Source organism: Danio rerio, chromosome 2, assembly GCF_052040795.2.
Source record: "Danio rerio strain M-AB ecotype USA chromosome 2, GRCz13ab, whole genome shotgun sequence".
Taxonomy (NCBI): domain Eukaryota; kingdom Metazoa; phylum Chordata; class Actinopteri; order Cypriniformes; family Danionidae; genus Danio; species Danio rerio.
Window position 1 is genome coordinate 55,856,451 of NC_141022.1, and position 15,710 is coordinate 55,872,160.

At 37.1% G+C, this 15,710-nt stretch overlaps 1 protein-coding gene and 1 long non-coding RNA gene across 6 annotated transcripts in view; one reads left to right on the top strand and one right to left on the bottom strand.

Moving 5' to 3' along the window:
* The window catches only part of plpp2a (phospholipid phosphatase 2a), a 77,325-nt gene extending 62,834 nt beyond the window's left edge, over positions 1-14,491 (top strand). Inside the window, exons 3-7 of one of the 5 annotated variants that reach the window (XM_087241573.1) lie at positions 1,714-1,976; positions 5,904-5,961; positions 8,724-8,900; positions 12,379-13,130; positions 13,528-14,491. In XM_087241573.1, the coding sequence (XP_087097699.1) occupies positions 1,714-1,976; positions 5,904-5,961; positions 8,724-8,900; positions 12,379-12,528 (648 nt within the window). In that variant the 3' untranslated portion in view covers positions 12,529-13,130; positions 13,528-14,491. Of the gene's footprint in view, positions 1-1,713; positions 1,977-5,903; positions 5,962-8,723; positions 8,901-12,378; positions 13,131-13,496 lie in introns of all 5 variants that reach the window. The other 4 variants (XM_087241575.1, XM_087241574.1, XM_087241577.1 and 1 more) reach the window with 4 other exon arrangements.
* Positions 6,255-9,252, bottom strand: LOC147846544 (uncharacterized). Its single transcript, XR_015479119.1, has 2 exons — positions 7,579-9,252; positions 6,255-7,381 (listed from the first exon to the last, which is right to left on the bottom strand). It is a non-coding gene; the product is annotated as an uncharacterized LOC147846544 (long non-coding RNA).
* Positions 14,492-15,710: the final 1,219 nt, after the last annotated feature.

Consider the following 15,710-nt stretch of genomic DNA (forward strand, 5'->3'; position numbering starts at 1 on the left):
ATTTCCTCCAATTAGTAAACATCAGATGTAAATTAAAAGGGGGAAAGGATGGATTTTTAACAATTGGTAAAGAAAGAGGTAACGTCTTGTGGGTAAAGTGTGATTTAATTTGTTTCCATTTACGAAACAAATTATGTATGATTGGGTTTTGAATGTCCTTTGTTTTGTCAAGTGGTAAAGGTGAAAGTACTTGGGCTGCAGGTAAATATGGATCACAGTCTTCCATTTCAATAGCTAACCAAATGGGGAGAGTGTTAGAGGGGATGTTAAAGGAGTTAATATTTTTAAAAGCACACGCCCAATAATACATCATGAAATTTGGGAGAGATAGACCTCCGTTCATTTTAGATGTTATTTTAACTTTCAATAACCATGTTAATATTTAGTTAATTTTGAGCATTGGACATTGACATTGGGTTCTGACGTCAACCCGATTTTAATTTCCAAACAAAATCCAATGTCCTCATGACATTGGGATATAACGTCAATATGACGTAATGTTGACGTCCTGTGCCTGCAGGCTTAATAAACAGGGCATTTCTGTAGGTAGCTTGAACAATTAAGTAATAAATAACATACATTTTAACTTTTGGACTTCAGTGCAACAGTAAATATAAAAATCTAATATAAAACAAACAGCACCTCAACTTGAAAATCCCAGGCAGGCAATCCCAAGTTTATCTATCTCACAGTTTCTATGGCAATTGTCTAAAACTGCGTGATCACGTGATGGGATCTGGACATCTCTATTGGAAGGTTCAAGCTTTGTTGAACTCTGACCTGCAAAATCACATCACGCAACTACGTGAGACCAATCGAAAATTAAAACATGACCTCCTGCCTCTTCGCAGCGCCATACTACAGAATTTAGCAGAATTTTCAATAACGACATCAAATTACGTTGATATTTGGTTGATTGTAGGTTGTGTTAGAAAATGATCAAAATCCAAAATCTGATAAATGTCATAGTGGTAACGTCCACACAACGTCAAGGTGTAACATGATTAGACTTTGGTATTTGGTTGAATTTAGGTTTGACGTCAAACATTGATGTCGGTCTGATGTTGGGTTCTGAGGTCCTCATGACGTTGGGGTATAACGTCAATATGACGTCATGTGCCTTTAGGCTTAACAAACAGTACATTTCTGTAGGTAGCTTGAACAATCAAGTAATAAATAACATAAATTTTAACTTTTGGACTTCAGTGCAATAGTCAATAAAAAAAAATCTGATATAAAACAAATAGCACCTCAACTTAACCTCAACCTCAGATACCCAGCAGGCAATCCCAAGTTGACATATCTCACAGTTTCTATGGCAAAAACTGTGTGATCAGGTCCGATTTCCGATCACGTGATCGGATCTGGAAATCCTTATTAAAAAGTTCAAGCTTGGTGAACTCCTGCGAAATCACATCACGTGACTGTGTGAGACCAATCAAAGATCAAAACATGACCTCCCGCCTCTTCACTGCGCTGTGCTACAGAATTTTGCATGCTCAATCTAGTGTGACCGCGGCATAACCGGAAACTCGCAATTCTGACTATATAACTTGCAATTGCGGCTTTATTTCTCAGAATTCTGATTTTATAACTGGGAATTCAGACTTTTCATGTAGAAATTGCAACTCTATTTCTCAGAATTCTGACATTATTTCTTGCATTAAAAAAAAATAACTGTTTCTCTAATCTGTGTGGTTTTCTCTCCTGCAGATCATATCTGGCGAAGCTTACCTGGTCTACACCAAGCGTCTTTACTCAAACTCAGACTTCAACCAGTACGCTGCAGCGCTCTATAAAGTGGTCGGGACGTTTCTGTTCGGGGCGTGTGTGAGTCAGTCTCTCACCGATATGGCCAAGTACACCATCGGACGCCTGCGGCCAAACTTCATGTCGGTTTGTGCTCCAGCAGTGTGTGAAGGCTACATGCTGGAGATAAACTGCACTGGAAATGCTCGAAACGTGACTGAGTCCAGGTACACACTAGGCTTGGGCGGTATTACGGTATTATGGTATACCGCAGGATCTAAAAATAGCAACGGTGTCAGTTTCAATACCGTTATACCGTCATAAAATATTAAATATCCTTTATTTAATGCCTACAAAAACGTATGTGTGGTTGTCATCACGGGACAGTGTGGAGGAGAGAGGGAGAGGAAGAGGGAGAGGGAGGGAGAGAAGGGGGAGAGGGAGGGGGAGGGGGAGAGGTGACGTGACGAGTCGCGCTTCAAAGTGTCCTGCAGTTTGGCAGTTTAGACTGAACAGAAGGGAGACGTGGTTAATATGAACGAGAGGTTTGCATTAGAGCTAAAGATCTTTGACCGAACCCGGCGAGACCCGAAAAAATCCAAATCCCTGCATTAAAATCCATCCCTGCAAAGGTGAAACAAATGATGACGAAGTAGTAAAAAAAGAGAATTTTGACGGCGGTCAAGTCAGTCACTAGCTCAGAAGGAGCGGTTATTCCAGCCGCAGGTATTTCGCGGTCGCTCATACACTGCGTATTACGGTAGAGCCCTAAACCGCAAGCTGACAGGTAAAAAGAAGAGGCCATTCGCTAAAAGTGAAACTGCATTTCTTGGAAAATTAAATGCATGTTAGAAGATGAACAAACAATCCTACCAAAAACTTGCAAAATCAGCCGGATCAGAACTCTGCATCTCGACCTGTAGCCGCAGGAAAGGGTGTTCAGCTGATGGACGCAGCATGAGTGAGAGACTGCGCTAAAGCCAGTGGATTTAATAATGTTCCTCCACAAACACACGTAGCCTAATCTTGGTGCGTAAAGGTTTTTTTCAATTATAAATAAATATTAATTAAACCATATATACATAATGTAGACAGAGTATACAGACTAATGGTGGCATTATTCTTTTAATATTCAGCTTCACCGCCGCCTTAATGCCAGATTGTGAAGAGAAGTGGAGAAACACATCTTGCAGAGCCTTTATCTTAATTTCGATATTGCCAAAATACCCGTCATCATTTAGAGTTTATTTTAATTTGATTTGTTAAGCAAGATTACTTTTCATTGGTGTGTAGGCTAATTTAAAGGCTAAGTGCATGTACCTAGACCTATAGAGTGCTGAGATGTTACGATGTTACAGCTGTAGGACTTATTTTATTTCTTTGTTCCAACTTCCAAGTGGCCTATAGTCTACGCTTGTTACGAATAAATGATGTTAAAACATATAAATGACTCATTCTTGAAAAAAATGCATTAGAGCTGTGTGCATGAGCACATTTTAATGTAGGCTGTGAACGGGTTTGGGCTGTATAAAGCTGTCAATCAAAATGTACCTGTCGGACTCGGGACCTCGGGTATAACTGCTGTTCCGCGGGAGCCGGCCAGATTTCTTACGGTGTGGGAGTAAATTTCTGAATAAATCGCGGGAGAGATGTGTGTGTGTGTGTGTGTGCAAAAGGGAGAGAGAGAGAGAGAGAGAGAGAGAGAGAGAGAGGTGCTGTGCGTCGCTTTGCGCGCTCTCTCTCTCTCTCTCTCTGACCGCGAGCCTAAGGTCGCATAGAAAGTATTCAGTTTCTGAATGGTTTAGGCTTAAGCCAACAGTTTGGTGATGCTGTCTGAGCCTTACGTCATAATTTTTTTTATTACGCCGGTAATACCGGATACCGGGGTAAAATATGGAGGCGGTTTGACGGTATCAAAATTTGGATACCGCCCAAGCCTAGTACACACACACACACACACGGGGCAGGAAGAATGGTGTCACAGGTCCTACACTGATGACCTCACTTCCTGGACTCATTGATATTCGTCACCTGTTGTTGTGCTTCCTGTTTGTCCAGTATCATTTGTGCTTTCTTAGGCTTTGACCTTTGCGGTTCGAAGGTCTTATTTGTGTTTTGAAATGTCAATTGTTTTTAGGAGTATTTATAGTTTTGATAATACGTGAACTGGGATGTGTGAACTGTGGTCGTGGCACTTTTTACATTGTTTTGTTTTTGATTGTTAGGAAAATACAGTTTGAGGAGTGACCTGCCATTTATGGGAATTTTTTATGGGAAAATCAAAATAGGACTTTAAATGTGGTGGTAATATTATTATTATTTTTATTATTATTATTATTATTATCTTCATTATTATTGTTGTTATTTATAATGCTTTAAAAAAATGGTATATTGTGAAATAGTTTTTTTTTTCCTTTTTTAAATTTGAAGTTTTACATTTTAAATACAGTATTGCCGCACAGTTCATTTTTTCCAATAAGGTGTTTTGTAATATTTTAATCCTTTATATTTATATGCTATATATATTCTTATTATATCCTGTATATCCTTAATATATTAATTCTTTTTCATATATAAAGATATTTGCGTATTGCTCTACATCTTGTGTGTATTAAGCAGTGTGTAAGCGAGGCGCACTCTGCCCCGGACTTTACACCGGCTTTGTTCTGGTCTAAAGAACAGACTATTACAGTTTCTCAAAATAGCAACGTGCCAAAACACGCCTGCTTTTTTAGACTAGAACGCCTATGGGTGCACATATGAGCGCAAATGCATTTGCTATTTAAACAGCGTGGCGCAATATGTCAAAACGACTCTTGCGCCGAGCTGAAAGTAGCAAACAACAATTGTGTCGCGTCTTGCGCCACATTGCGCCGGGTGTATGATAGGGTCCTTAGAACATTTCTCTTCATCCTTAAAATAGTAAAAGTGGATTCGGAAACGCCTTTTAATGCTTAATGCTTTTTAAAATAGAGCCCTTAGTTTTGATATTATTAGCAAAAAATATAACCAATTTTGAAAAATGTAAAATAAAATTCAAAATGTTAATTTACCAACAGATATAAAAAGTTTAAATAATTGTAATTTCGAAAAATATCATTCATTCATTCTTTTTTTTTGTCGGCTTAGTCCCTTTATTAATCTTAGGTCGCCACAGCGGAATGAACCGCCAACTTATCCAGCAAGTTTTTACGCAGCGGATGCCCTTCCAGCCGCAACCCATCTCTGGGAAACATCCACACACACACACACACACACACACACACACACTCATATATTACGGACAATTTAGCCTACCCAATTCACCTGTACCGCATGTCTTTGGACTGTGGGGGAAACCGGAGCACCCGGAGGAAACCCACGTGAAGGCAGGGAGAACATGCAAACTCCACACAGAAACGCCAACTGTGCCAAGGTTCGACCCAGCGATCTTCTTGCTGTGAGGCGAACCTACTGCGCCACTGCCTCGCCATTTCGAAAAATATATATTTAAGTTTTGGATCACAGTATTGTCACACGGTATTGCTAGTATTAACAAAACCTAAAATTGTTACATTATGAACAATTTGAATAAAAATAAATAGTTAACATAATTGTAATAATTTTTTTTTTAGTTTTCAATTAAATTTTGAGTTTTATGTATTAAGCTGTATTGACGCACAATATTGATACAAAATAATAATTAATAACAAAACCTAAAAGTGTTACATTTGAAAAAAATTAATTAATTAATTAAATAATAATAACTTCACCAATATCACCACTAAACCCAGAAGCTGAAATTAGCTGACAAAAGCTGCAAATTATCCAGTTTTTCCAGGTGCTAACATTGTTTTAACTGATGCTCAACACGCACTAATCCGTTAACATCTCAAAAAAAGTACTCGAGGGTTTCGTGAACCATTAACAAAACCTAAAACTGTTACATTTCGAAAAACTTAAAAATAAAGTCAATTTTACTACTAACAGAAATCAATTCTAAAATGACTCAAATTAAAACTGAAATACAAATGAGAGTAAACTGAATAAACAAACTGACACAAACAAAAAAAAGTCAAGTATTTCCCATAAAGGACATAATGAGCCATAATTGTGTTGTTGTGAAGTGTGAGAATGATCTCTCTCTCTCTCTCTCTCTTTCTGTTGTCCTGTAGGTTGTCCTTCTACTCGGGTCACTCCTCATTCGGGATGTACTGCATGTTGTTTCTGGCGGTGAGTTTTCACACTTCTCTTCCTCTCCTGCAATCATGCTGACACAGAGAGCAGTGCAGAGAGATAAAGAAATCACAGGAAACGCGACCGAGACCATAAACTACAGCCAAACACATTCCCAGAGTGCCCAGCTTTAAATCAAGAGCTGCACGAGTCTGAGAGTCAAAGAGTGTGATGTTTGTTTTAAAATCGATTTTAAAAAAGCTTGAATGACTTTTTAATTCAGACATTACTGATCTACATTTTTGAGCAAATCTCTTGAACAAATAATTTAACGAGTCACCAAAGAAGACTTCACTAATTCAATTTAATATCTAGGGTTGAATCATCTTTTTTGAACAAATATCTTGAATAAAAAGATTTAGTGATTTATTTGTTAAAAAAAAAATCAATTGTTTTGTTACTGGATGAATCAAAGTGTTTAATGCATCTCTTGAATGAATGTGTCAATGGACCACTAATATAGACTTTTACCTAATGAACCTAAACCCTGAACAAATTAGATTAATGATCAATTTGCCCTAAAAGTACAGCTTATTTATTATTTACTCTCACTCATGTCTTCTAAAAACCCACATGACATTTCCTTCTCTCAGTGTAAGTGATCCACAGAAGAAAGGAAGTCATAAGGGTTCTGGCCAACATGCGGGGTCTTTAATAAACTCTCCAGTTTCACTCATGTTCAGACGTGTCAGTAGTCAAGAAGTGAGTCTTATTCTCATTAGGTGCTTTCCCATAACAGACAGTGGCATATAACTCATTTCCTCCTATTTAATGTTAAAGGTCTTTGAATTGTGCATTTTTAAGTTGCTGTTTGAAGTAATCTTAACTGAAATTAGGAGAGGGACAGCATTGTGTAGCTCCTCGCCTTTAGAAAAACAGCCAATAGCGTTTGGTTTTATCACAGCTCTGCCAGTGAGAATCAAGCGCATCAAATTAAAAAGCAAATGAGAAGAAGGGGACGGGGCATGTCAGATACTAGAGGGCATCTGATTGGTCAGAAGATTTGATGAGAAACTGAAGTATGAGGTGACATCAAAAAAATCATTTAAGAGGAAGTGACGAACGGCAAGATTTAGATCGGTTTTACATTTTCTTAAAGTGAATTTTGTCACGGTTTTAAAGCACACTAGTTAATATAATTAGCTAGCTAATTAATACAGTTACACTAGTTATTTTGATTTTAATTACACAGGATTTTTAAAGTCAACATGAACTGGAAACTGCAACCTTTTTTTCCATATTGTGACAGTTCCAAGAGAAACAAAATGTTAAATGAGCAAACAGTGGGTGTGGCTTGTTTTTCTACTGCGAACTAATTGGATGTATTAAATAGGGGTGTCAAATTTAATCGTTTCTTCGGTGCATCGCGATGCAGACGCAGACAATTCGGTTCAGTAATAATCTTAACCGGTTATTACTTGTTAAGTTCTATTCCAGGTGATGACATCCGTAAATGTGGATGCTGCACATAGAAAGGAAGTAGGACTTTTATGTGATGTTAAAAGGTCACTTCCGGTGTGAGCGGGAGTTGTTGTCGTTGTTAGTGAACGGCCATGGTAGTCATGCAATAAAAGAGACGAGTTCTAAACTGTTGTTTTCATTTAGTAACATTACTGACCTCATTTACCTCATATGCGCTCTGTCGCGAGGAAGGCGATCGCGAGTATTTAAAACACTCTAACTACTTAAAACTCATAAACTGTGCACAATTTCACTGTGTGTGTTTGCTGGATCAGTCTTTCACTGACATATACAACAAAAGCCCCTATTTCACTGAGATCGAGAGAATAAAAGTACTCCATTTCTCTCACACACACACACAGTGGCCCATTTGACCTGCTGGCGTGGCTTTTCTTCTCCTCTCAGCTGTTTTACAGCGTTACTTCTGGATAAAGAAACAAGCGTGTGTCTGCAGAGTTTTCTCCACCGTGTCTATCATACATCAGCTGTGATCGCCGCTGCTGCCTGCCGCTTATCACTCATCTGTGAAGAGCGCAGCGCGCAAGAGCTAATCGCAACCGTTTTTGTTGAGGGTGTGACCAATCAAAGAGGTGTAAGAGAACTAGACAAGGATAAGAGAGTGAGCTGGATATTTATATTTGTTTATATTATTTGCTAAATGCTTGTTTTGTTTAAAGTTACAGTTTATATATCTGACTGTTTGTATTAAATGACAAAATTGTATTACAAATAATATATAAATATAAATATATTCATACATTTTAATACAAGAACTGCTGCTGTGAAGAAAATATAAAACTGTGTATGAAAAGCATCGTCAATGCACCGTGATGCACCGAAATATCGAATTGAACCAAATCGATGGCATGATAATCGTAACCGAACCGTGAGACTAGTGTAGGTTCACAGCTCTAGTAGTAAAGTAGGCATTTCATTCAGAATGATCTGTAAAAAAGTGTTTGGGGAGACTAAATACAACCTAACAGACTCCTCCTCCCGCTCACCATTTCTGTTTGTTGTCAAAACGGACAGCTGGAGGGGCGTGGTTACATGTGTTAGCCCCGCCCAATACCTCAGACAGATATAATCTGAGGATTTAACTGAAAACAAACAGGAAGTGCATTTTCAGATTTCAGTTAAAGTCTACAAGGACTTTCTTAATGGCATGCACAGATGAGTTGTTCACCACAAAACTAGCAATGTGAGCTTACAAAGTCAGTATGCTTAGTTTTGATTACATTGGTACTATTTCCCATATCCCCTGTGAATGTTGTGTCATCTGTGGTTGTTTTGTGCAGCTCTATGTCCAGGCACGTTTGGCATCCAAATGGGCTCGTCTCCTCCGTCCCACAATTCAGTTCTTCTTGGTGGCCTTTGCCATTTATGTGGGATACACACGCGTGTCGGACTACAAACACCACTGGAGTGACGTGGTGGTGGGTCTCCTGCAGGGGGCACTGGTCGCTGTTCTCACGGTGAGACTGTTGCTTAAGTTTACTGTGAAAATAAGAGTAGAAAATACGGAAATGAAAGCTTGCGTATAGAAAATGAATGCGGTTGCAAAAATAGTAATTTTGTTTTCATTGTGAAGAAGCAAGAACCCTCCTGTCACTTGTTGTTATTGTTATATTTATTGTTTTCTCTTTCAAATATGTATGTTCTCATTCATTTATTCATTTTCCTTCGGCTTAGTCTTTTTAATCATCAGGGGTCACCACAGCGGAATGAACCACCAACTTATCCAGCATATGTTTTATACAGCGGATGCCCTTCCAGCTGCAACCCAGTACTGGAAAACATCTATACACACTCATTCAAACTCATACACTACGGCCAATTAAATTTATTTAATCCACCTATAGCGCATTTGTTTGGACTGGGGGGGAAACCAGAGCACACGGAGGATATGAATATATATATATATATACACAAACAGTTGAAGTCAGAATTATTAGCCCCCCTGTTTATTTTTTTCCCTAATTTCTGTTTAACGGAGGAAGATTTTTTTTTCAACACATTTCTAAACATAATAGTTTTAATAAGTCATTTCTAATAACTGATTTTTTTATCTTTGCCATGATGACAGTAAATAATATTTTACTAGATATTTCTCAAGACACTTCTACACAGCTTAAAGTGACATTTAAAGGCTTAATTAGGTTAACAAGGCATGTTAGGATAATTAGGCGTTATTGTAATATGATGGTTTCTTCAGTAGACTATCAAAAAAAAAATTAGCTTAAAGGGGCTAATTATTTTGACTGTAAAATGGCTTTTAAAATTTTTTTAACTTTTTTTTATTCTAGCCGAAATAAAACAAATAAGACTTTCTCCAGAAGAAAAAATATTATCAGACATACTGTGAAAATGTCCTTGCTCTGTTAAACATCATTTGGGAAATATTTAAAAGAAATTTAAAAAAATTAAAGGGGGTTTAATTCTTCTGATTTGAAATATCAATTTACATTTGCAAACATTATTTTTGTCATTAATTTCAGTTCTACAGTAAGATTATTGTCTGAGAACACACACAGATCTGATCTGATCATCCAGTCTGTCTAGTGTGACATAAAGAAACAGAACAAATTAAATCCAGAAGAATTTTGGCAATATCTCTAAGATGCTTTAAAAAGCCTACCTGTAAAGCTACCTGAAAAAATGTCTTAAGTGTTTTAAATGCAAAGTGTGATCAGTTAATATAAGTAAAATGATAAATAAAATCTATTCATGCATTATTTTTGAAAGCATCCTCATTTTACAGTATTTTTACACAAGTGCCTAAAACTTTAAAAATTCTTTATTGATATTATAGGTGGGCATAGATCATTTTTTAAATTTAGCTTAATCTCACTGTAATCTTGGATTTAATCCAGATTATTGTAGATTAAAATTGCTCATTTGAATTCTGCCGAAGGCATTTAGAATATGTGTGCTACCCAAATAATGACTAAAAGTAAGTCTTTGAGAGTGGGTTTCTCAAGCCAGGTGGCGCATTAGACCAGGGGCTCATCTCCTGTTTCCAAAATGCATCACAAACTGCTTGAGAAACTGTCCTACTATGATAACTGGTGATGAAAATAAATGATGTTCAATAATATGTACTTGTGTTTACTAACTGTATATTCAGTTAAACATGAAGGCTTACATAAGCTCCAAACAGCGATTTTTGATTATTTTAATGCGACTAAAGTCATAACTGAACTAAACAGAAATGGAATTAGGACACGTGTAGTATGCAGATATTAGTGGCATTACTGAAGTAAACACCACAATCAAACTATCACCCAGCAAGCAACAGCCGTCATTTCACCATCTAGGTGAACTATCAAGCAGATCTAGTCCAGCTATGTGTAACCCAAATTTAGCCCGAATAACCTTAAATTTGGTTGCGTGTTGTTGTTTTTTTTTTTTTGTTGCAAAATAAAGCTTATGATATCTATGATACTCCATCATGTAAGCCAAGTCAATAACGTTTAGGTACCTACAAGTAATAGACGTAATTTCACTTTCTCTGTAAAGAGTAGACCCAATCTAGTCCGGCTATGTGCAACCCATCTCTAGCCACCCAAAAAATTTAATTTGGTTACCTGTCTTTTTTGGCAAAATACCTTGTGATATCCAGGATATTCCATCAAGTACGGAAAGTGAAAAGCATTTACTGTCATGCAGGACTTTCGCCATATTTTTGACAAGATCCACACACACAGCTGTCAGTAAAGGACCACACACACACTCACACACACAGAAGTTTTTTCTTTCCAGTTGGTGTGTGTTATTAAATTCCATGACACTCTCACCAGTCCTTACTCCCTATTTGTGTCTAATACCCCCGATTGTCACGGGGGCATGAATGAAATGTTCATGAGTGAATATGAAACTGCCAAACTGCCACCCAAAATTACAGGAAACTTACATGAAAGCACTTCACTAAAGCACCTTAATTATATTATTGTCTATTAAGGCAAGTATGTAAGTGTAGGCAGTCGTGTCTTCAAAGTAAGTGAAATATCCAGAGGGGCATCCTGCTGATTTGATTCAGAAGGGCACTGTTTTGTCAGATGGCTCACTGGTCAGGTATACATCCGCTCTAAAAAATTAAGGTGAAAGTCATCATAGCTTGCGTAGAATAGACTCGGCTCCCATCCTCACTTTGAGAATTGGTTAACGGCGACATCTTTTTTATCGCCCGATAAGAGTCTCGCATTAACGCAGCACGTTAACATCGATAACGGCCCACGACTAATATAAATGAATGTAATATAATATCATATTAACAAATTAAAGTTGTATATATACATTTGTCAGTGTGTGTGTGTGTGTGTGTGTGTGTGTATGACTCATTCTAGAACATTTCAAACAATTTTCCATCATTTTTTCTAAAACTGGAATGAAATGCATCATTCGTTCATTCATTTTTCTTCAGCTTAGTTCTTTATTTATCAGGGGTCGCCACAGCGGAATGAACCATTCCAGCATATGTTTTACACTGCGGATGCCCTTCCAGCCACAATCCAGTACTGGGGCACACCCTTACAAACTCATTCACACACACTCCTACACTATGGCCAATTTAGTTAATCCAATTCGCCTGTACCGCATGTCTTTGGATTGTAAGGGGACACTGGAGCACCCGGAGGAAACCCACGCCAACACGAGAAGAACATGCAAACTCCACACAGAAATGCCAACTGACCCAGCCGGGACTCGAACCTGCCCCCCTTCTTGCTGTGAGGCGACAGTGCTAACCACTGAGACACTGTGCTGCCTCAAGAATGAAATGCAGCAAATGTATAATTTAAAGTAAACTAAATCCATTAATAATGTAAAGTAACAGTAAAGAAACATTTGATTCTGTTACTGATTAAACTTATTGTTCACCTTTTGAATCCACTAACAGAGTTGACGATCACAAAATAATTAATCTAATCTAATCTAAATCTCTTTCTGTCACAGGTGAGATATATCTCGGACTTCTTCAAGGAGCGTCCTCCTCGCTGCCAGGATGTGGAAAACGCTGAAAACGCAGACGTTGAACGCAAACCCAGCCTTCAGATCGCAGATACGGACAGAAACAACTATTATCCAATCAGCAGGCCTGTATGAGCCAGAACCGCTGTCATGTCTATACACTGGCACTGACGGTGCATCCACTAACACTGAATACCGCATTTTATACTTCTCTACAGACTGCGTTTATACCGCCTTTCGCTTTTCTGCACGCTCATATACAGCAAGTGTGCAGATCACTTAACACCAAATGACACCGTCTTCATTGTATCAGAGCACAAAGACGAACTTCAAGGGGAACTGGACAAACTTAAAACCACCGCTTGACATTTACCGACTTCTGCTGCAGCGTGGGACCGACAGCCAATGAGAAGAGCAGAAGTTTGCGGAGTTTGAAATCCAGGAAAAAGTATGAACGTGGAAGTGATGCCAAAAAAGGTCTTTCTCACATTGTCATTTAGATAGTTTACTATTTTAAATATGTACTGTATATAGTAACACTTTAGTTTAACTACCAGTTTCCTCTATTAACTACAGGTTTATTACCTGCTTATTATTAAGATATTGGCTCTTTATTAGTATAAGATATGTTTTATACTTAATACATATACCCAACAACTTCATTACTGACCATTAAGCAAAAAATCAGGAGTTAATTGCTTGTTGATAGCAAAACATTTTACCTTATATATATATATGTATGTATGTATGTATGTATGTATGTATGTATGTGTATGTATGTTTATATATATATATATATATATATATATATATATATATATATATACACACATACATATATATATATATATATATATATATATATATATATATATATATATATATATACATGTATGTGTGTATGTGTGTGTGTGTGTATATATATATATATATATATATATATATATATATATATATATATATATATATATATATATATTTATATATATATATTTATATATATGTATGTGTGTGTGTATACATATATATATATATATATATATATATATATATATATATATATATATATATATATATATATATATATATATATATATATTTACATACATATATACATACATATATACTTATCAGCTATGAAAAATAGAAAACACTTGCAATTCCTCGGTTTCTATTAGTTATAGGTTTGAGTAAAATTAAGCATTTCTTCTTAATTTTAATTTAAAAAAAATAGATTTGTAAAAAAATGTTAACCTCAAAAGACTTCCTTTTCTAATGCTGCGTTCACACCAGATGTGGATGAAGCATCAAGCGTGAGTGATTTGCATGTTAAGTCAATGCAAAGACTCGAATACACATCTTGCGACGCTATTCGTGCGAATGAGGCGGCGCTTATGACACAATTCGGCGAATCGAGTGGAGCAAGTTAAGCTTTTTGTGCATTTGACACGCTTAACACGTGAATCGCTTGAGTTGGAAAATCTGAACTTCACCGGATATTCGCTCTGCGGTAGCCAATCAGGAGCTTGCTCTTGTAGGGGCATAACTATGACATAGTGCCTGTTGTTGGTGTCTTGAGGGGAAATCCTGCTGCTGACGCGGACAAAAGCTCATTAAACTGGGTTAGCTCAGTTTGAAGCACCGCTGAAAGCCTCCATCATCCAGGTATAGTTTCTGGAGGAGTTTATGAGCTCACACAGCTCTAAAAGGATCTAGTGGACTTAGACACGACGCCAAACAAATCTACGCTGTTTTTCAGCCTTCATAAAGCACATAAACACAGCTATTCTTTCAATAAAATCCATGTAAGCCATTTAGCAACAAAGCTAGAGTCACCGGGCAAACAGAAGCAAATCTATGTCTATTGTGAAGAGAATTTGACAAATAAATGAAGCAAGTAAACTCAAAATGTTGATGCGTCTATTTACGCGTAAATAGTGTGAACACGGCATAAAAGTAATTACATTTTTTGTAATTGAACTCTTCTGAAGTTAAAACACTGTGTTTGATTTAAAATTAAACAAGCATTTACACATTAGTTTACATTTAAACATCTAAATTTTTTCTCTAAATTGCACAATATTTGTTTTAGATTTGGTGTGATCAGTACATTACAGAAGAAAAAACATCATTACATTTTACTCAAACTGTTATTTTTAAAATTCAAAAAAGCTGAATTTGAAGTGATCTCTTAGGTCATGTGCATACATACATGGGAATTTTCATATTTTTTTCTCCATTTTCATTTAAAATAATAATAATTGTCCACATGAAAATGCAAAAACACACTTTGATGCATATTAAGAGCACGCCGAACCAACAGGGGCCGATAATGACACTTTAATGCTTACACCAAAGAGTTCACACCAAATGCAAAATTAAGTATTTCCACGAGTAACCTGCATACAAGTCAACGCAAACGTGAGAACAGAGGCAGATTACCATCCTGCGACGTGAACAATGTGAAATATGCAACATGCTTGCTATGAAAAAGTGCGGAATTACCTCATTCATGTCTTCTGTGTTTGGTGTAAACCCAGCCGTGTCGGCCAATCAGGAAGGAGAAAACAGCAAGCATGCTGAGGTCATGAGGTAAAAACTCTAGTTGCAGCGTCCACACGACCATACTGTACTCAGAGTTTTGGAAAATCTTCACCCTGGCCAAGGTTTTCAGAAAGTTTCGGTTTCAGTCAGACGATGCTCTTGTTTCTTGTGAAGAACAAAGAAACCGTGTAGAAAAAAAAAAGTGTGGTCTTGAAAATACCTGTGTTCGTGTGGACAGGGCCTTTGCTGTATACTGTATTGTATTACATTGACTATTATTCTTATTAATAATATTATAATTTTATTGGAAGTTAATTTCCTATGGTGTTAGGTTTAGGTTGCCTTGATAACGTCCGATTCACACGGGGCTTCAGCGTCAACACTTGACGAAGGTCATGTCTGAAGTTTGGGCTGACGCAATCATCATAGCATCGTCAGCCAATGAAATTAGTTCACAGTCTGCGACTGTCTGAGCTGGTGTATTTGCATGAAAGTGGTCTGATTAGCTGATGCTTCTGTTGGTGCTTGAAACTTGGAGAAATTCCCAACTTCTGCAGCGAGCAACGCCCAAAAGTAGCGTAGATGAGTCCAGAATTCAGTTCAGCAATGCCTGACGTCACTCATTTAATGTAAATGAGAAGCATTGATGTTGATGCTCCGTGTGAATATAATGAACTATTATATCCACACACCTCTGCTAAAAACCCTGCATAGCATCATAGATTTTTATTAAATACTACTTTATTTCAATGTTTCACATACTAAACTCCACA